The sequence below is a fragment of the Mesoplodon bidens genome, assembly GCF_964165515.1.
Source record: "Mesoplodon bidens genome assembly, chromosome: 8".
Lineage (NCBI taxonomy): Eukaryota > Metazoa > Chordata > Mammalia > Artiodactyla > Ziphiidae > Mesoplodon > Mesoplodon bidens.
In genome coordinates, this window is record NC_138165.1 from 94,148,462 (window position 1) to 94,169,327 (window position 20,866).

General features: G+C 56.2%; 1 protein-coding gene across 4 annotated transcripts in view; it reads right to left on the reverse strand.

Moving 5' to 3' along the window:
- Positions 1-20,855, reverse strand: part of TNS1 (tensin 1) — a 232,385-nt gene extending 211,530 nt beyond the window's left edge. The window contains exon 1 of one of the 4 annotated variants that reach the window (XM_081242900.1): positions 20,611-20,855. In XM_081242900.1, coding sequence (XP_081099026.1) covers positions 20,611-20,766 — 156 coding nt within the window. In that variant the 5' untranslated portion in view covers positions 20,767-20,855. The remainder of the gene's footprint in view (positions 1-20,610) is intronic. The other 3 variants (XM_081242898.1, XM_081242901.1, XM_081242903.1) reach the window with 3 other exon arrangements.
- Between the last annotated feature and the right edge of the window lie 11 nt (positions 20,856-20,866).

A 20,866-nucleotide genomic window follows, 5' to 3' on the forward strand; every position in this document is an offset into this window, starting at 1 on the left:
GCTTTCACACCAAGAGAGATGCACAGAGGCCACTCCCTGGAGGCCCCCAGCCTTCCTCCTCCATCAGATGGGGACAGCTCCGGCAGGCCCAGCCCCCCACGTGCTTGCTCACAGCTACAGTTGATTTCACCACCCTCCCAACCACAGCAATTCCTCCCGCGGCCCCCAGGGGGCTCCTACTTGGGTCTCACCTCAAAGACTGGCATCCCCAGAGCCTCAACACTGCCACCAGGGATGGATTTCACCAGCCCCACTCATGGTTAAACTACCCAACCACATTCAAGGTCCAGGACTCCCACACAGCAACAGAACTGGGGTCCCTCCAGAGCTGGGGGTCCCATCTCATGTGGACTCCAACGTCACCTTCTCGGATCACCCCACTAAAGTCCTTCCATCGCGCCAGCTCCCAGTCTGTGTGACACCAGCAAGTTCATGTCTTCAGAGCACACAGCACTTATTGATAGATTTGCTCACTTCCTCACTGTTTCACCCCCTCACCCCCAGATTGTTGGCTCCCAGAGGATCTTGGCGGTCATTTATGGTTGCAGTCCCAGCACCCAGCTCCCAGCACCCAGCACTCAGCACTCAGCACTCAGCATGGTGCAGGGCACAGAGTCGATAAACATGAGTTACTTGGTAAATTGGTAGGTTGACTGCATGAATACAAGAAAGAAGAAAGGCAGGCCATTCCTGCTTCTAAATCCAGAGTCCCTGCCCCAGCCCTGGACTGCGGCCACTGAGGAGTGTCATTTTCCAGAGTCTTACTGCTACTGCACCAGGACAGTGGGATCTTTACGCATCCCTACTCCACCCACCCCTGATGAGGGGCCACCTCCTTATTCTGCTCCTAAACATCCAGTACCGGTTCCAGTTAAACTTGAAAGAGACCCCGTGCCTTCCCCTGCCCCCGCCCCACCACGACAGCACACGATTGACACATGAGGACACTGAGTTCCCAGAGAGGCAAGCGGACTTGCCAGGAGTCACACAACCAAAAAGTGGCAGAACCAGAATGGATCAAAGCCCTCCATTCCTGGCTCTTTGCTCTTCCACAGCACAATGCTGCAGAGGTGGGAGAGGAGAGGAGATGTTTCCCCTCATAGATATCCTGAGGAGGTGAACCCATAAGTTCTCTTTCTCCCCTTTACCACTACTAACCCGGGTCTCTGACCCCTCACAGGCAGGAAGTTCCTCTTGATATCTGACCTCCATCCCTGCTCTCAAATTCCAGACCATTTCCTCTTAGACTGCCTCGCCTGGGGAGGAACGACTTGGTCGCTCTCTCCGCACAATAAATGCCTTCAGACACTGGCAGCTCATTATTCAAGCCCCCATCCCCACCCCACCTCCACCCTCTCTATTCTGCAGGCTGAAAATCCTGGGTCCTCTGGGCCCCTTTCCAAATGACTTCCATCACCACCCAGCAGCTGACATGATAAATGGGTGGGGGAAGGGTGGGGACAGACCTGGAGTGATGGTGGGTATTGACCCACTGGGGAGTCCGAGGCCTGGGCTGCCTTTCCGGACAAGCCATGGCATCTAGGGGTGGAGAAGTGAGAACAGGGGCCTGCAGTCATCCTGGTCATCCCTCTGCCCCTGGGGTGTTCATTGCAGGGCCTAGCATGGAGACTGCAGACCGAGGAGCTGGGCTGCTGGGTCTGAGCCCAGGCTCCCGCAATGAGATTAAAGCAGGGACTGTCTAATTTATTCTGATGGAACCGGGAGAGGGAGTGAGATGAATGGAGAGGGCAGGAGGAGAGGGGGGAAGGAGGGGCAGGGGAAGGTCCAGTCTGGGAAGCCCAATTGCATCAGAACCAGATGATACAATTACCGTCCACCCCATCCCCGCCCTCTCCCACACAGCCCCCTCCCCGTCCTGGGAAAGCAGCCCACTGACTGCCCCTGAACTGGACAGAGAGGGCAGCTGGGTGGGGAAGGTACAGGAGGAGAGCAGCTGGGTTAAAGCCCCCAGTCTGAAGAACCAAGATGCCCCAAAAAGGCAAAGATAGTGACAGTGACTGGCAGACAGCAAGAGACGTCAAAGAGAGAGGCAAACGGAGGTAGATACAGACAGATAAGCAGATCCCTCCTACCCGCCTATTCTCACCTGACAACCTTCCTCTATCCCGCTCCCTGGCGCCCCTCACCCCTCTCCAGCCAGGACATCACACTGGGCTGCTCTCCTGGGCCCACCCCCTACACTGTTTCTGCAAAGTGAGGAAATGGGAGAGAGGCCAGGAAATGAGACCCCAGGACTCTCCAGTCCCCACTCACCCCAGGGCCCTCAGTCCATGCCCTGCAGACGTCCAGGGAGCTGTGAGAAGGAAGGAGGGCCAGGAGGAGCCAGGCCACTGAGACAGATCCCAGGTGGACCCCAAGATGGACATGAGGACAGGAGCAGGGAAACTGAGCTTTCAAGAGAGCCATCCAAGATGGAAAAGGCAGTGGGGCTGGGACTGCCAATGACCAGAGAAGTGAGAGAAAGCCGGTGTAAGTGGAGAGGAGACCAGCAAACAGAGGGCGAAGGAAGTCGGGAGACAAGAAGACAAGAGAAAGGTGGAGGGCTCCGACCATCTCACAAAGAGCAGCGGGGGAGGGCCAGCATCAGGGGAGTGGGGGGAGGACAGGAATAACGAAAGAGGAGAGGAAGCATGGTGTGCCACCAGTCAGGCTGCCAGGGAAACCGAGGCACGAAACAAGGTGACACGGCCTCATCTACAGGTTCCAGAAGCAAGCAGGGCCTGGGGCTCCTGGGACTCCCACCAGCCCAGACTCAGACCACTGAAGGGGCAGACACAGAGCAGAGTCTGAGCTGAGACCCTCAGGGCCCAGCTGCGGCCCCTGTAGTCAGAAGCCAGACCTGGGTTAAGGCTCTCAGGGCACTTGCTTCCTGACTAGGAGAAGGCCACAGCTGGTCCAGGGGGGCAGGCCTGGAACAAGCTCTTGCGAGGCCCTCAAGCAGCCCCAGATGTGAATCCTTCACCACTCCACAGAAGCCAGGAGAGCCGGCACGTCAGTGCACCCGGGCTGGACCCTGCATTAGATGTGGGTAAAATCCCTGCATCCCTTCAAGTCAAGGCTGGAGGCTCTCCTGGGTCTGCAGATTTCCATTTGCTCCAGTGACCTGAATGGTACAACGCAGCTTCCTCTTCCCCCTCCTAAAAGGGTCCCAGACCCCCTCTGTGATCCACTTGAACCTGGTTTCTGGCATATCCTATTCTCACTCTGTCTGGGAGCTTCTGGATAGAGCAGGGCAGGCCCGGCCCCAGGCAGACCAGAGAGAATGAGTTTACTGACGCAGCCTCCCCCACCCCATCGCAGCCCTGTGGATGGAAGAACAGAGTCATGAAGCCGTGAGGGGTGAGGACTCGGACCCAAGGGTAGGAGGAAGCACCCCAGACTAGGCTTGGGGCACAACCCCTCTGGGAGCCCCAGTGTCCTCATCTGGGGAACAGGCACTGTTGCATTTGCTTTTCTTCCCAGTGCAGTTGAGAGCATGCCAGGGAACACGTATGGGAAGCGTCACCTCCATCGTCCTCACTCTCACCTCCCAAAGAGAAAGACTGAGGTAAAAGCCAGCAGAGACCAAGGTCTGAATCCTGGCCCTGACACTTACCAGCTATGTGACCTTGAAGAGATTATTTCTCTATTCTGAGCCTATTTCCTCTTCTATAAAATGGAGACAAGGATCCTAACCTCATGGGTAGTTGTGAGGATTAAATTAAATGTGAAAATGCCTGGCACTGGACCCAACTCATCCAGGCATTCTTTGGAGCTACTGGACAAATATCTCAGTACGTGGGTCCGGGAGGGGCACGCTGCGGTGACTGTAAAAGCAAATTCACCCACCCCGAAACCCTTCCTGGGTCTGCTAGCTGCATACTACACACCCCACCCCCACCAGACAGATGCTCTGCATCAGAGCCCTGGGCAAGAGCACCCTGTCTGGAACACACAGTTCACACTGCCATCCGGGGAATGGAAACCCGAGGAAGAGGAGCCAGGAGTCCTGGCAGGATGAAGCCAAAACAGCATTGTTAGGAAGATGCTGGAAGCAGGCCAGAAGAGAGGTGGAATGGGGGGCACATAGCCCAGAAGAGGCTGGAACTCAGGAAGAGGGAGGAACTGAAGGATGCCTCTCAAGCAGGGGAGACAGAAAAGAAAGCACAGCAGTGAGTTCCTAAGCTTCCCGCTCCCACTGGAGATAATCAGGAGGAAATGGCTAGGACTAAGCAGGAAATACTCAAGTTAGACAACAGGCAGAACTTCCAATAAGGCACCACAGTGCCAGAGAGGCCTCTGTTCTCACCCTACTATTCCCCCACTCTCCTCTTCTAAACACCAAGTCAGGTTTGAGTCTTCAACTTCCTATGACTTAGCATAATACCTCAGTATTAGAAGTTCCTGTTCACTTTAGCAGGAAAACAGGCCGGCCCTGCCCCACCCAACCCCGGTCCCCAAATCTCCAGCGTTACTCAGTCCAGCACCTTCTGTATGGATTCTCTTGCCAAAACCAAAACCCATTACCATCATCCATGGCCATCTTAGATCCCTGGGGTAGGGGAACACTTCCCATGCAGACATGCACACCAGCTTTCTCTCACTTCTCTGGTCATTGGCAGTCCCAGCCCCACTGCCTTTTCCATCTTGGATGTCTACTCCTCATCCATCGGAAACATCTTCCTCAACCAGGCCTTGCCTAGGCCACTCACACTTGGTTCTGTCTAACCCCAGATTGTTCCCTTTCTTAAGTTTCTGTCTCTGGGAGGCAGAGGAAAGTGTGCAGAGGCTGAGGATGGGGATAGAGGTGGTGGGAGAGGTGAAGCAGCTTGGAGGACAGGGCGGAGCCCTCTTAGGGAAAGGCTGATGGAACCCCATTATTGTTGCTGAAAGTTCGTAAGAAAGGGCTGGGCACTGGTTAGAAATGGGCTATATTTTGTTTAAGGGGCCAAAGGAAGGAAGCAAACATGAGCCTGCAAAGAGAGGAATTGTGTACATCGTACATGGACACACATAAAACACGCCCTTACAAGACAAGGTGAGGGTCCTGGAGCCAAAGGTCCAGGGCTGGGACTCTGTAGATGAGGAATGGGGGATCAGGACAGGAAGGAGTGGAAGGGGGTAGAGCTGAGTATCCCTGGAGAAAGAAACATAGGTGCCAATGGAAACTTCTGGCTATTTTGGACCCCAAATAGCATGCAAATCGGATGCAGAAGAGTATGCAAATGAGGTTACTTTACAGGGAATTCTTTGTCTATGCCCTGCTTGACTATAAGGAGATGTCAGTGCAGGGCTGCCCTGGAGGTAAGAACCACCCCAGTCTTCCTCCTTGAGACCCCCATCTCCTTGAAGGAGGCCCCTCCCCCTCCAGCCTTGGGCCCCAGGAACGGGGGCCTCCTGGGGCCTCGCCCTACCCTTAAGTCTCTTTCTAGATCCCCAGACCTCCTTATACCTGTGCCCCTCACACCCCAAACTTCCTCTTCCACAAGGGGCTTATCCCTTAACCCCACAGAAGGGGGGACTCTGCGTCCCATGGAGAGAAGCTTTCTACCGATGAAAACAGGAAGGGCGGCAGCAAAGGGAAATCAAAAGATCAACAATCATGGGGGCAGCTCAGGCAGCAAGGCCCACGGGGATCGTCCCAGTCAGCCCCCTGCCTTCCCGGAGATCCCCCCAGCCCAGGTCAACCAAGGGCCCTCCTGGCTTAAAGTTCTTCCAGAAGAGAGACTCCAGAGCCTCCCCAGATCAACGTGTTCTCTGGCTTCACAGCCCTGGCTGCTGGGAAGTGCTTCCTAATGTCTGACCTCCAGCCCTTCTGCTGCTCTTTTCACACCTGCTGGTGGCTTCACACCTCACATCCCATCAATGGCCTCAAGGCCATAACTAAGAGAGCTGATTTAGGAGGAAGGAAGTGGAGGATCCCCTGCATCTGGGTCAAGAAAAGCCTGCATCTTGCAGCCCTCCTCACCAGTCACAGCATTCCTGCCAGCCTCACTCCACGGCAGGTGAAGGAGGCCCCGGCCCAAAGGAGCGAAGTGGATACTTCCGGGGAAGTTGGCTGGTGGAGCACACACGTTTTACATGCTCCCTCTTGAAACTCCTCTAAAGCAACAGGAAAGTTGTTGTTGTTTTAAGGAAAGCATAAAGCCTGGAGGATCAAAAAAAAGAACCAGCGCTTCTCTGGTGACACAGTGGTTGAGAGTCCGCCTGCCGATGCAGGGGACACGGGTTCGTGCCCCTGTCCGGGAAGATCCCACGTGCCGCTGAGTGGCTGGGCCCGTGAGCCATGGCTGCTGAGCCTGCGCGTCCGGAGCCTGTGCTCCGCAACGGGAGAGGCCACAACAGTGAGAGGCCCATGTACCACAAAAAAAAAAAAAAAAAAAGAACCAAAAAGAGGGAGAGGAGACTACAGGAGCGATGTTTGGCACAGCACAACCACTGCGGTTGTTAAGAACCAAAATACTTCTGGTCCAGTGGGTAAGTAGTTACTGGACACCCGCCCTCCCAATGCTCTAGCCCCTCATCTGGACCCAAAAAGGCTAATTCTTGTCTCATAAGGGGCCTCAGGACCCTCTCCAGCCTCTCAGCGCACTCCCTAGGATCTCTTGTTAAATATTTTGATTATCACCCCTGACAACAATGTCAAGATTCTGGGAGTTGGAGAGCAGATGGATGTGTGGGAACTGTGAGCCTGAGAAAGCTAAACCCTGAGCGGGCTGCGGAAAAGCCAGGAAGCCGCCAGATTCTTCAGCGCAGAACTCCTCCACGGCTCAGGATCCGTGGCATTGGAATACCTTGGTCAGGGGTGAGCGGCGGTGGTGAATGTGAACCTGAACCAGGATTGGTAGGACACTGAAGAAGTGGTTAGATTTCCAGATCCTCTCCTTGACCCCTACCAGAAGACAGGAGATTTATTCCCTGGAAAGGGTAAGACAGCGGGCTCTGGCCCCAGGGCCACCAGGCACAGTGGAGGGCATGAGTACCAATAGAAAAGAGGGGGTCAAGTGAGTGTTTACTGAATATGAGGCGGCCAGGCCCGTACCTGCCCCAAGGCAGAAAAGTGAAAACTTCTCTGGAGATATGGCAAGTCCAAGGGGAGAGACCCAAAGATATTGACAGCAGTTTCCCTGATACAGCAGCCCAGCTGGACACCTGAGAGCCAGCGAAGCCCTCAGCTGGTCCATCCCCACCCCCCAGGACAAAGAATCCACCTTTTAATGTCCCGCTTAAAATATAAGTGGAAAACCCAGGCTCCCAGGCATCTGAGGAAAGCTTAGCGGAGAAGCAATAGAGACCAACAGCAACTTGAAGAAAGTAAGTGAAATTCAGTGGGAAGAACACTTTGAGAAAAAGTTAGTAATATCCTCAGAGAGATCAGAGAAGAAAATGCATCCATGAAACAAGAACAGCAGGTAATAAAATAAAAAGAATATTCAGAGAGCAACAGTAAGAAAGCTCTTGGGAATTTAAAAGCACAGAACCCAGATGGAGGCCCACGCTGGGCACCCAGCCTGTACTTGCCCCTTCACCCACTCTGCACAATGTGGCAGAGGCCAGGCTCTCCTCTCCAAGGAGCACTGCAGACCCCATAGGGCCCCCAAGTCCATGATGGGAGTCATCTGGAGACCAGAGAGGACATGGAGACCCAGACACAGGGGGAGATCCAAAGGGCCAGGAGGAGACAGAAGTTCCACAGCTGAGGCTGAAAAGCAACGGAGGCTGCCAGCTTGGTGAGCTTATGGACATCCCCCGGGAGTCCTGTCAACCACTGACCCAGCAGCCATGTGCCTAGCAGTGGCGCCATCATACAGGTAGGAAAGCTGATGCTCGGAGAGCCTGAGTCATTGCTCAGAGTCTAAAGCAAGGGAAGTGCAAAGCTGGGAGTGAGAACTCATCTTAACTCAACACGCATGCAACAAAACCAGCTACGGCTGGAGTGACTGCCTCCAGTCTGACAACCTGCGCTTGGATTCAAGTCCTAACCATCGACACTTACCAGCTAGGAATCCTCGTTTGATCTTGGCACTCAGCTCGCCTCTTTCTGCCCACGTGTCACCCATCAGCACCAGAAGGTTCCTCCCAGGTATCCTTGGGGCCCAAGGCCCTCCAACCAAGCTTCTGGCCACAGCAGGGTGGTGGGGAGGCCCCAGGGCCCCAGTGGACTATGTGCCCCAAGGAGACCATGAAGGACCTGTGGGCTGGACCCTGCCTCTGCCCCAGACTGCCTTGAAGGCACATCACGCATGGGTCTATTTTTAGCCAGGCCCCAGCGGGCAGCCAGCCACTCAGTGTTATTCTAGACTGTGGGGTCATCGGGCTGGCCGGGGTAAAGGGGAGCCACAGCTAAGGCTGTGGAAATAGTACCCCTGGGAGGAAGCACCCTGTAGATTGAGGCGGGGCAGGAAGAGTGGGGGTCCAGGGCAGGGAGTCAGGGCCAGGAGGGCTGAGCTGGGGACAGAAGTCAAGGAAAGGCTAGGGCTTCCCTGGTGGCGCAGTGGTTGAGAGTCCGCCTGCCGGTGCAGGGGACACAGGTTTGTGCCCCGGTCCGGGAAGATCCCACATGCCGCGGAGCGGCTGGGCCCGTGAGCCATGGCCGCTGAGCCTGCGCGTCTGGAGCCTGTGCTCCGCAACGGGAGAGGCCACAACAGTGAGAGGCCCGTGTACCGCAAAAAAAAAAAAAAAAGAAAGAAAAGGCTAGAATACTGGGAAGGCAGCAGGCGACAGGTCCTCCCTGGAACTGGCATCGAGGGGCAGGGAGGGGTACCTGTCTGGTGTCTCCTTGGTGAGGGGGGCAGTGCCAAGGAAGGCAGATGCCAGGGTGAGAATGAGGGACGTGATGGAGACAGTGAGCTGTGCAGAGAGAGAAGGAGCAGGGGAGGGAAAGGAAAGAGAAACAGACAGACAGAACGACAGACCCAGAGAGAGAGCCAGGGGCGGGGAGGGGTGACAGCACCCACTTCCGGGGCCAGAGAATCACTCCCAAGCCTGCTCTCCCCCTCCTCAAAGGCACCCCGTCTCCCTTCTCCCACTAGGGTCTCTCAGCCTTGGTGTAGGAGCCCCAAGACTGCTCTGCATCCCTGAATCCTTTCAAGATTCTCCCTGCCCACCGCCCATATAAAAGAGGACAAGCTGGGACATGACACACGCATGTGTACACGCATACACACACACACATACACACACACGTACATACATACACGGCCTCCTGAGAAGAGACCGGACAATGGAGAGGGGAAAGGGGTGTCCCTTTGTCCCCCTGCCCAGCCTTGGGAGTTCAAATCCACACAAAGAGCTTCACAAAGGGCCTCTGGCTCCCAGAGGGGGAGATAAAAGGGGGAGGAGGGGAGGAGGAGAGGGGAGACCCCAGAGCTGGAAATTCCTGGTCAGTGGGTCTGGGAAGCAAGATGGGCGCTGTTCTCACAGCCACAGAGGCTGCTGGAGAGCTTAGGGGGAAGGGGAAGCAGGGGTGGGGCATGGGGCTCCTGTGCTCAGTGGGTAAAGAGAAAGCTGGGGCGAGAAGTGGCTTCCTGGAGGGGGCAGTCAGAAGTGCCAACCTGCTAGAGGCAACTGAGGGAGAGGTAACTGTGTTTCCCTGGCCAGCCTGAATGAGAGGGGCAACAGGACTAACCCCACCCCAGCCCCAAAGAAGGCAGATGAACCCCTACCCGTTCCCTACACTGCCTCGGGTCTGGCAGGGGGGACGGTGGGTGCCTTCAAGGCTGAAGGCCAGGCCAGGAAGGGGGGTGTCCCAGGAGGACTGCCTGGTCAAACAAGACAATGACTTATTTCTCCCAAGAGACCACTGAGAACAAGAGGAACTCCAACCCTAGTACAGTTGAGGGAGGCTGTCTTGCTCAGCAGAAAGAGAATGGGTAAGAGGCAGGAGGCGGGCCAAGTGCAGAGAGCCAGGAACCCTAAGATCTGGCTCGCATCCCAACTCTGCACTTACAGTAATGAGACCATGGACAAGTCACTCCCTGGGCCTCAACCCCCCCATCTGTGAAATAGGGTGATAATGGCTGCTCACATGACTTTTCAGGGTTGTTGTGAGCATCGTGTGAGGCTCGTTTTAAGGACATTTATTATCATTATTGCTAAATGACCTCTGACCTGTCTGCCAAGTCAGAGACCCTAAGCCCAGGGCTCTCCCCATCCCTCTCCCTCTTTGTGAAAGAGGCTCGGAGGTGAGGCCCTTGGGCAAGCCAGCAAGTGAAGGGGTCAACCAAATGACTTCAAAGGCCCCTTCCAGGAGGAGAAGGAAACTGATGTTTATTGAGGGCCTGCTAAGTGCTGGGAACTTTACCTACATCGGCCAACTTAATCCCCTCCCTAACCCCACGAGTAGGTGTTATCATTCCCATTTCCCAGATGAGAAAACTGAGGCTCACAAAGTTAATCAGTGGCAGAGACCAGACTTGCAACCAGATCAGTCCTGCCCCTGGTTCCACACTTTTCTGCTACAAGCCCTCCCTCATTTTATTGGTATCTGTCCCACCCCTCACCCCCAATCCCTGAACCCCAGAGCAGAGCTCTGAGAAAAGCCTCTTCCTAGCACACCCATCCCCAGCTGACCTCAGGATTCAGGAGTCCAGACTGCAGAGGGTGAAAAAGCAGGGAAAGAGGTGCCAACAAGACCAGAATGTGGACGGGCTGGAACAGTGCCACCTGCCCACTGTGTCCCACAGCTTGGCATATACTCTTTCCAACAGCCTGGCAAGGTGGGCTCTACTGTGCCCATTTCACAGGTGAGGAAGCTGAGGCTCAGAGACACTATTAGTTTGCCCAGGGCACCCAGCTAGGAAGCAGTAAGCAAGGACTCATCAGCTGCTTGTCCCCAAGTTCCTGTTCCCTTCACGACAGGGCCAGCCTTGGGAGAGGCAGTGTTGAGTCATACAGGGAGCCCAGGGGTCTTGCAGGAGAACCATGAAGAACTGCTCTCCCCCCAACCGGTTACCTCCAACACACTCAGCCCCTGCTGGCTTTGCTGCAATTCCATGAAGAAGCAAGGGAATAAATTAGCCCTGCTTAGCATATTGAGTGGCTGGGGATCAAGAGGCTGTCTGGGTGGCTCACGCATCTCAATGCAGTCTGCAGTGGTGGGGAGCTGGGGGCGGGGGGGTGGGGGGTGGGCGGACAGTCTGACCGGGCTGGGCCTGGTCCAACCGCCCGCAGAGGGCCTCAGCTCAGTGCCCAGAAACACTTGCTTCCACTCCAACTTCATTCCCCTAATGGTGTCACAGCTTGGCTCGGCTCTCTGCACCCCTGCCCCACACTCCGGCCAGCCGGGCCAGTCCGGCCAGTCCCAGAGGACACCCAAGGTTAGCATCAGGGGTAGTATCGAGCTGCCCGGCCTCTCCTAGGATGAACTTTGAGGTGGATGGCTCTGTCCAGGGGGTAAAATTCCTGAATGCCCCTACCCAGAACCCTCACTGGCCCAGTGTGCCTGTGCTTCAGTTTCCCCCTCAGCACCGAGGTACCTCAAGCAGGAAGGGAAGATGGGGAGGGGAACAGAGAGCAGAGTCAGAGGCCGGGGGGGAGTCAGCCCTGTGCTCCAAGCAGGACCACCACACCATTAACACAACTAAGCTAAAGGATATTAACTCAACAGCCAGGACCCAGCCTGAAGCCAGGCCCCGAGTGAGGAGGCCTGGCAGCCAGGCCAAGCAGGCAGGCCCGGAAGGGAGCATGACAGCCTGGGGCCTAGGCCGCTGCCTCCTTCCAGATCCTTGGGTCACCCCCCTCCACCCCTCCCAACCCACCTCAGACCCCAGGACCAAAGGCCCCGTCCTCCTCTGAGTTCGCAAGGCCCTGTGGCGGCCACTAGAATGCACTGTGCAGACCTCCTGCGGCTGGAGCAGGGGCCCAGCTGTGCGCTGAAATCCGCACTTGCTGAGGCCGCGCCGCCTCGGGCTGCTCCCCGCCACTGATTCTAAGGCAGACCTGTTCCTGGGGGTAAGACTTGTCTGCCAGCTTTGGTTCCTGGATTGCCTGTCTGCTTTGCTGAACTCTCCTGAGAGGGCACGGAGGTCTAGGGCACTTGCATCGCATTCTGGCTCCCTGTCTCCCCTTCACCCGGGGTCAGACTCACATTGCCATGTGAAGGCTCTCCCAGCCTTCCCCAGCTCCTTCCTTTCACTCAAGCATTTCCCTTAATAAAATCCTCACACATTTAATCCCATCTTGTTTCTCAGAGGACCTGGACTAATAACAACCACTCAATAACCATAACGACACCAACACCAAGAGGTACTCCTTATAAAATGCTATCGATATGCCCCATGATGTTCTAAGTGCTTTTAAGGGCAGCAGAGGGAACCAAGGCACAGAGAGGTTACATGATACGCTCAGCGATGCACAGCCAGGCAAAGCCCAGAGCTGAATTTAGTTTAACCCAGAAGGCCACTTATGTAACAACTACTCCACACTGCCTCCTGTGTAAGAGAGAGACCATCCATCCAACCCTCCCTCCTGCCTCAGGGGGGAAGAAAGAGGCTGGAAAAGGGATTTGAAACTCCTAAGGAATGGGCAAGCCAGATATAGAAAGAAACAGAGTTGGAGCAGGAGAGAGAGTTAAGGAGAGAAAGAAGGCGGAAATGAGACCGAGGAGACCAGGAGGAGAGCCAGCTCTGGCCCTCAAAGAATGCTGATCCTACAGGCAAGAGTGTCTCACCTCCCCAGGGCAGGGGCGGGCTGAGCTATAGGAGCAAAACAAGCAGAAGAGGAAGGAGAAGGCGTCCCTGGAGCACTTTCCGACCACACCCACCTCTTGCCACCCTTGGCCAAGCACCCGCAACTGGCACCCTCAGGCATGTGACCGAGGTGTGCCAGAGGCAGCAGCCAAGGAACTCTGCAGCCAGGCTCCTCACAGCCCCAGGTCCCAGGAATCGCCATCCCTTCCCGCCTCCCCCATTCCTCGTCCTCCAGCCTCTCCAGGGCAGACACAGCAGGCCCAGCCCGGGTCTCAGGGTCCCAACAAAGCCAGGCCTGTCCCCTGCCCAACCTCCGAGGGAATGACGTCTGGGCTGGGCAGCAAGTGAAACTGAGCCAAAGAGACAAGGCAGAGAGCCAGGGACATACCTCCTCCAGGTGACCTCACGGCTTAACTCCTGGCCTGCTGGACCCGAGTTCTTGGGGCTGTTGGTTAGGGGATGAAGGGGTGGGTGGAGGTGAAGTCAGGGATGAGGAAAGGGAAGCAGCTTCCAGGGGGCACCCCTACACACACACACACACACACACACACACACACACACACACACACACACACACACACACACACACACACACACACACACACACACACACACACACACACACACACACACACACACACACACACACACACACACACACACACACACACACACACACACACACACACACACACACACACACACACACACACACACACACACACACACACACATTTGGTCCAGCCACAGCCATGTGAGAATGACCCATCAGCTAGCTCTAGTCACCCCACACCCACCTGTCATCCATCCTCCACCCTGTGCCAGGAATAGTTTAAAATGCAGACTCCCCCCAAACCTTGGTTGAGACTTCCAGAGGTTCTCCATGGTGCATAGAAGTCTAAAGTCCAAACTCTTTAGCTTGGCATTCAAGGCCTTTCCCATGCTGATCCACTCTTTTTTTTCTCACTCTCCTCTCCCACCCTCTACTCCAGCTCCCTGAGGGCATGCACACTTCCACACCCCCTGGGCCTGACAAAAAATGGGCTTGGCTCCCTCTGTGTCACCTTGTAGGACCTAGGTCAAAATGTCACGTCCTCTGGGAGGGCTTTCCAGACTGCCCCAGGCAGAAGAGCCACTCCCTGCCCTAGAACCAGGTGACAGCTTGCACAGGCCTGCCTACACGTTGTCTCAGGATGATGTGTTTGGATGTCTGCCCCCGACCTGCGCCCACTCCACGAGGCCTCCCACCACAGGGTGAGGACTCACTGGGAAAGACCAGTGTATGCACCCAGGACATGGCAGAGGGTGGGTGAGTGGGAGAGAGGAAAGGTGATGGAGAGAAGGATGAAGGGTGGATGGAAAAGAGAAGATGGAGGAGGGAGCGAGAAGCGGGTGGGTGGAAAGGCAGATGGGCTGAGAGGTGAGCAGACAAATGAGAACTGGGAGGCTTCCACTGGCTACAGGACCAACATGGCACACATGGGCACCAGGGCCCACAGACCAAAGCTTTGCCAGAAGCCTCTGAGGATTGGGTCTAAGGACCCACCTGGCCATTCTTGACAATTGCAGTTTCAGCTGTGGCAGGAAGAGGGGGTAAATGGGCTTTGATGGGGACCCCTAGAAGTTCCTGAGAAGGGGGTACAGAAGGGGATGCCAAGAGGAGCTGGGCAGAGGCGAACGCTTGAGCTGAGATCAGAAGACAGCTCCACCCCCCCAGCTGGCCTCCTTGTGACAGCCGCCCACTGCCAGGTCCCAGTCCACCACCAGAGTGTTATCTCCCTTCCTACTCTCTTCAAATCTCCAAAACGCCTGCTGTCAGTCGACCTCTTCCAACACTGTAGACATTCCTATTTTACCTCTAATCATGCCTGAGCTTGACCCAGGTGGTCTTATCTCAGATCCCATCCCCACACCTGCACCCACCCAGTTGGTGCCCAGAGGAGCCCTAAGACCCAGGGGATACTGCGGCTCCCCCGGCAGAAAAGCAGCAGGCCACACCTGCCCATCACTGCCCCCTGTGCCTGGCCTCCATCCGGGTTCTCTCTCCTTCTCTGGCATCTTTACCTGCCCCACCCTCACCATCCACCCATTCATCCACTGAGCAAGCCTTATTGAGCTACACGTCCTGAGATACCAAATTCACTAATCCTTGACTCTGGCCTGAAAACACTGGCTCACAGACTTAGGGGGGGGAGACAGGCTTGTGAACAGACATTACCAGAAGCACCCCAACTCTCCTCTTCTTGGCCAGGAAGGAACACTAAAGCTGAGGCCCCTCCATCCCCTACTCCTGGGATGGGTTTGGAGACCCAGCTTCCTGCCCTGGGCCCTAGGGCTGCTTAGTCTGGGAGACAGAGGGTCTGGCCTGAAGCACCAGGGCTGGGGTCTCTTGATGGGGAAGGGGTCAACTTAGGGATCAGAGCTGGGACAGTCAGCAAGAAGATCTGGACCCTCGGCGTCGCCTGGGTCTCCTTCACTCCCCACCACTTGGCTTCTCTGCAGATGGCAGCCTCTGCTGCCCCTCCAGGGCTGCCGTGGCTTGCCTGTCCTTGGCGCCGCACTCCGTCCTATTGCCAGGGGCTCTTGGCAAGTTCGTACACCAAACAAGGAGGCAGTGGCTGGCTTCCTGCCCTCGGGAAAGACAGAAGGCCTAGAGGGCGTGGCCCCATCCTCAACCTCAGGCACTCCTGACCCACCAGGGACCGGGGCCTGCCCCCAGAGAGTGGGTGAAGCTGAGAGAGGTGGTCAGCTGACTCCCACCCGCTCCTAATCCAGTGCAGACCTCTAGGGCTTTTTCCTCCTTCCCCTCCGACACCTGAGCCCCATGTGGCCAGGGGGTGGGTGGTAAGATGAGAAGAGTCACCACAAAGGGACATGTGAGGGAGCTAGAGGATCTTCTCCCCTTCCCCAGGATGTCTCTCATCCACGTTGTCAAGACGCTGAAGTGCTCCCTTTGTAGAGTGACACCTCGGATTCTTGAGATGCTGGAGTCTTCTAGAGACACACGTCAAAATAGATGGATGAGTCTACCCAACAGAAATTAGAACACAGGCTCACCAAAAGACATGCATGAAAATGTTCATGGCAGGGCTATGCGCAATAGCCCTGACCTGGAAACGACCCAAATGCCTGCCAACAGCGGAAGTGAAAGCTTCACACGGTGGACCACTAGGCAGCAGTGAGAAGGAACGGTCCACAGCCAGACGCAAGATATGGGTGAAATTCTCAGCCATAATGTGGACCAGGAGAGGTCAGGCCCAGAAGAACGCACGTGCTCCACTGGTAAGTTCTGTAGCAGGCAGATCTACGCTGGTGGAAGTCAGGAGAATGAATAGCCCTCAGAGGGGAAGTAGTACCCGGAAGGGGACAGGAAGGGGGACTTCTGGGTGTGGGCGATGCGCTCTCTCTTGACTGATGCTGGTTACATGGACACGGGGGTGTGTTAAGTTTGTGGAAAGTTTGGGCGCTTTTCTGTATTTATGAAACACTTCACTAAACCAAAATGGAGGAATGCCCCATGAAGACTTGCCAGCTACCATCTTTGGAAGATGAGGGGAGTCATCTTCACCTCGCCCCCACCCCCGCTCGCTCTCACCCCACCTCCAAGCCATCTCCATGGCCTGTCCCTTCTCCTCCAGAATCAGTCTTGGCCTCACTCCGCAGCAAGCCCTCCCCATGACCTGTCACCTGTCCAATCCAAACCATCATCACGTCTCCCCCAGATGATTGCAACCACCTCCCCAGGTCTCTTTGCTTTGCCTCTCACCCCTTCCGATCCACACACACACACCACGTGGACGGCAGTGCTCATGGGGTAGCTGCCAGAGAAGACCTTTGTAAAATTCCCTAGGAGGTCCCAACTCTTCTCCATCACAGGACCTTCACGTGTGCCATTCCCACCACCTAGAACACTTCTCCCCACTAACTTCTACCAGCACTTTGGCTCCTTGTTTAAATGCCACTTCTTCCACCTTCCCGCTCTAACTGTGATCCCTCTGGTCGCTCCCATGACCTCCTTGACTTCTCCATCGCACTGTTTCCAATAACGCACTTGTGCAACTACTTGTGTGCACTTGGTTCTTGTGCAACTACTTGTTTGCACTTGGTTCTATCTCTCGCCCTGGACTGACACCCACTCTGAAGCCAAGAACAGGGGCTGCCTGCCTTCCTGCTCTGGCTTCAGCTCCCAGCTCCATGGCTGGTTCACAGCAGGTGCTCAAAAATGCTCACGGATGAAGAGACTAGAGCTTCATTGTTCCCAACACAAAAAACAAGTGATAATTATGTGACATGATAGAGGTGTCAGCTAACACTACAGGGGGAACCACATCACAATATATAAATGCATCAAATCAACACATTGTATACCTTCACCTTACACAATTTATTCAATAAAAATAAATTTAAGAAATACATAAACTTACAGTGAAGTAAATTCTATTACACACAGGTAATGAATACCCTAAAACTAAAAGAAAAAAAAAAGTTTGTTGAATGAATGAATGAATGGCCAGGCCTGCCTATCTTGCAGGCAGTCTGGGAGCAAAACTCCCACTTGTGCCGGGTCAGGACACTTGGGTTACGGTTCTGGCTCTGCTACCCACTCGTGTGGCCCTGGGCCATAGTCATTTCCCCTCTCTGGGCCTCAGTGTGCTCATTTGTGAAAGGCAGGGTTTTAAGGATCAGGACGCTGGGTGGGCTTGAGGGGGGTTATGATACTGTGTGTGTGTGTTTCTGCAGTGGCTGAGTGCATGATATTGTGTGTGTGCACGTGTGTCTGTGTGTGTATCTGTGTGTGCACAAGCCCGTGCACATTTCCCTAGCAGGAGAATCCATAGCTTTCATCAGATTCTCAAAGGAATCCGTGACCTTTCAAGGTTCAGAACCGCTCACCAAGATCCTTCAGCTCTGGAGTCTATGACTATATATAACTAGAGAGAGAGAAAGAGGAAGTAATTCAACCCAGAGTACAGGGAGTTATATTAGACCCCAGAACTTCCATTATAGATGTAGGACCCCATGACAGGAATGCAGGGGAGGCTGAAGGACCTTTACCCCTGGGGAGCTCCTAAGCTCAGTAGGGCTCTGGGCTATTGAGCAGAAGCCGGATGAACTGACCCCCGGAGTTGGCTTTCAGAGAGAGGAGGCAGAGGGAGCCCGGAATCTCCTCCCCTCTGCACCCACCACCTTCCGACAAGCACGCACCTGTCTTGGGATGCAGCAGAGAGCAAGGAGACGAGGCTGGCACCTGGAGATGCCCTCCAGGCCCCTTGGCGCCCAGGTCAAAGAAGGTTTGACGGGAATGCTCAGGAGGGATGCCAAGCCCCACCTTCCCTTCTCCCGAGGCTGGCAAGGGACCAAGGGACGGCTCGGAGTGTAGGGCAGTCATGGGACCCTGAAGAGGCCACCTGAAGCGTGCAAGGCCTCTACCTCGAGGCTCCAATAATCCAGAACTGAGGCTCAGAGGCATGGGAGGCAAGGCGGGCAATCTCCCTCAAAGCCAAGAGGAGGAGCAGGCCACAAATTCCAGCCAGGGGAGGAGAGAGGTGTGGACAATGAGGTCTGGGGGGACCAAGAGGCCACCAGAGCGAGGAGGGCACTGTGGTCTGAGAAGAGGACAGGCTGCTTAGGGGGATGAGTGGGGACAGCATGCAGGGGCAAGAGGACAGGATGGCCTGGTAGGAAGGGGACTTGCCAGAGGGGAGAGACGAGGGACGAGGCTGCGGGTGGAGACAGGTGATGTGAGCACAGCCTGAGGCCCAAGGAGAGACGTCTGGCCTATGGAATGGGGGGTGGAGGGGTCTGTGGCAGGAATGGTGGTGTTTCCGTGGCAGGACCGTCAGTAGGAGTGTGCCCTGGCTGGGAGCCCAGATGCTTGAGTAGCTTCTAAGCCCTGACTCCTGAGGGAGGCTGAGAGCCTGAGAGATGTTTATCCACCACAATAACATGGTAAAACACCTCCTGTGGTGAGGTGATAGGCAGCCTGGCTGCCCTTTTCAGGGTGGCTGAAGTCTCCCGAGAGGTGCGGTGTGAACGGGGGCCCTGGCGAGGGGAGGGAGCACCAGCAACAGCGCCCCCTGCTGGAGAGGTAGCCAGAGGAGAGGTGGGCACGAGCTGGGACTGAGACTGAGTTTCATCCTGCAGCTAAAGGCGGGCTGAGTCATGCGTGAGCGCCAGGGTCTCTCAAGAGGCTGCTCAGAAAACCAGCTCATCCGAATGCAGACAGACACTCGTCCCCGTGCCCGTCCCTGTGGCCGTCACAAGCCCACGCAGGCACCGGGCCTGCCTCCACCTTCTCCCCTCTCCTTGATCTCCCACCTCCAGTGCCCCTGGCTCTTTGCTCCATGTCAGCCCTGCCTGCCTGTCCCTGCCCCTGCCCACCCTCAGCTGGCCCCCCTGGCACCCACCCCACTGCTGGCCACATGCAGCAAGGAGAAGGTAGGGAGATGGGGAGTCCAGAGATCCCCCAACAGAGAGTAAAGTCAGGAAGGGTCTGAGATAGGAACAGGTAAGGGAGGGAGACTGTGAACTCACCTCCCCCTGAAACCTTTCAAAGTCAGAGGAGGGTTCCTGAGGCTCTGAGGCAGGCGAGGAGTCCTGATGACCCCTGGGGACGGCCCTACAGTCCGAGAGTTCTGCCATGTCACCTTCACTCTCTGTCCCTTTGCCGGGACCAAGAGGCGGTGGTCTGGGATGCCCAGCTGACACACCCGGGGCCTCACCCTTCCCCCAGGGCCCAAAGCTAAGCTCAAGCCTCCAACAGGATCATCCCTGGGCCACCAGCCACTGTGAGGACTCACTCAACAACTACACCCAACCAAGCCTGTCCCTCACCGTGGTCGGTCATCGTGGTGAGGACCGGAGCTAGAGCTTGGGAAAGACAGAGTTCACTTTATAAGTGTAGCCCTATGCCTGGCACTGTGGAGTACAACCACGAATATGCCAAATATATGACCCGGAGGGACATCCAGTCAAGTGGGGTGGAGGGGATCACTTTGGTGTGCACACGCGCGCACGCACACGCGCACACACACACACTTGGTTTCACTGGCTGCCGCAGGGAAGGGGGATAAGGGGGAGGGGCTGTGGCCACACCATACATTTTGAGTTGCCCAAACTCTGTGAGCCCCAGGGGGAGGGAGGTAAGAGTCCAGCATAATCCAAACCCCACACAGCAAACAAATCTTAGGAGGCTGCAGCCTTCACAGCCCCCAAACAGAAAGGTAGGTTGGGATTTTGCAGGGAGCCTAGAGCAGGGTTGTCTAGCCCCTGGTAACCCCAAATATCTTCCCCACTCCTCCTCCTTGGAGAAATCCAGTGCCCACACGTAAACCAGGTCTGCTGGTTCACAGACAGATGCCTCATCCAGAACAAACACCTGCCTCCTTGCACCGGCTTATTCCCACCCCTTTGCGTCAGCTTCCTACTCGAAAGGCTCCAAGACTTACCCAGAACAGAGAATGCAGGGGTGAGGGTCCAGCTCCCCCACCATCTTCAGGTCAGGCCTGGCTCTAATGGGGCCCTCCTTAACTCAGAAGGTCCCCTCCCTCCTGGCTACAGAGCCCTGGTCGGAAGCAATAGCCCCAGCTACCTGTGGGACACACAATCAACTCCTGGACCAGGTCGGGGGAAATTCACTCTTTCAGTGCCTTTCCCAGCAAGCCCAGCCCTGCCCCTCTTGGGTGGCTCCTAAAACCTCACCTGAATTATTTTTCCTTTTAAGAGTCAGGTCCTACATCACCCTTCTCCCAAGGGCACAAGACAGCCAGGTGAGACCTTGGCCTAACTCGCTGCCCCTTCACCTGGTCTTGGCTCCAGAGCCCCCCCCGCCCCGACAGCTGTCCGGTGCTTTCCCGGCGGGGCTCTTTACCTCTCAGGTGAGCCGGGCTCTGCCCGCCACCCACCCCGCGCGGCGCCCTACCTGAAGCAGTAGCCGCCTGCTCTCTGCGCGGCCCGAGCCCCGGGGCTCCCGGCACTTGGGCGGCGCGGGGGCCAGGGGGCTCCCCGGGGGCTGGGGGCTGCAGGGAGGCCCGGGCTCCAGCGCCTCGCAGCACACCAAGCTCACGGTGCAGCCCATCCGGCCGGGGCGCCAGCCAGCCCCTCGCCCTGGCGTCCGCTCGGCCCAGGAAGCCTGCGACGTCGGGAGGGGGACGGCGACACCCCCAGCCCGTCCCCTC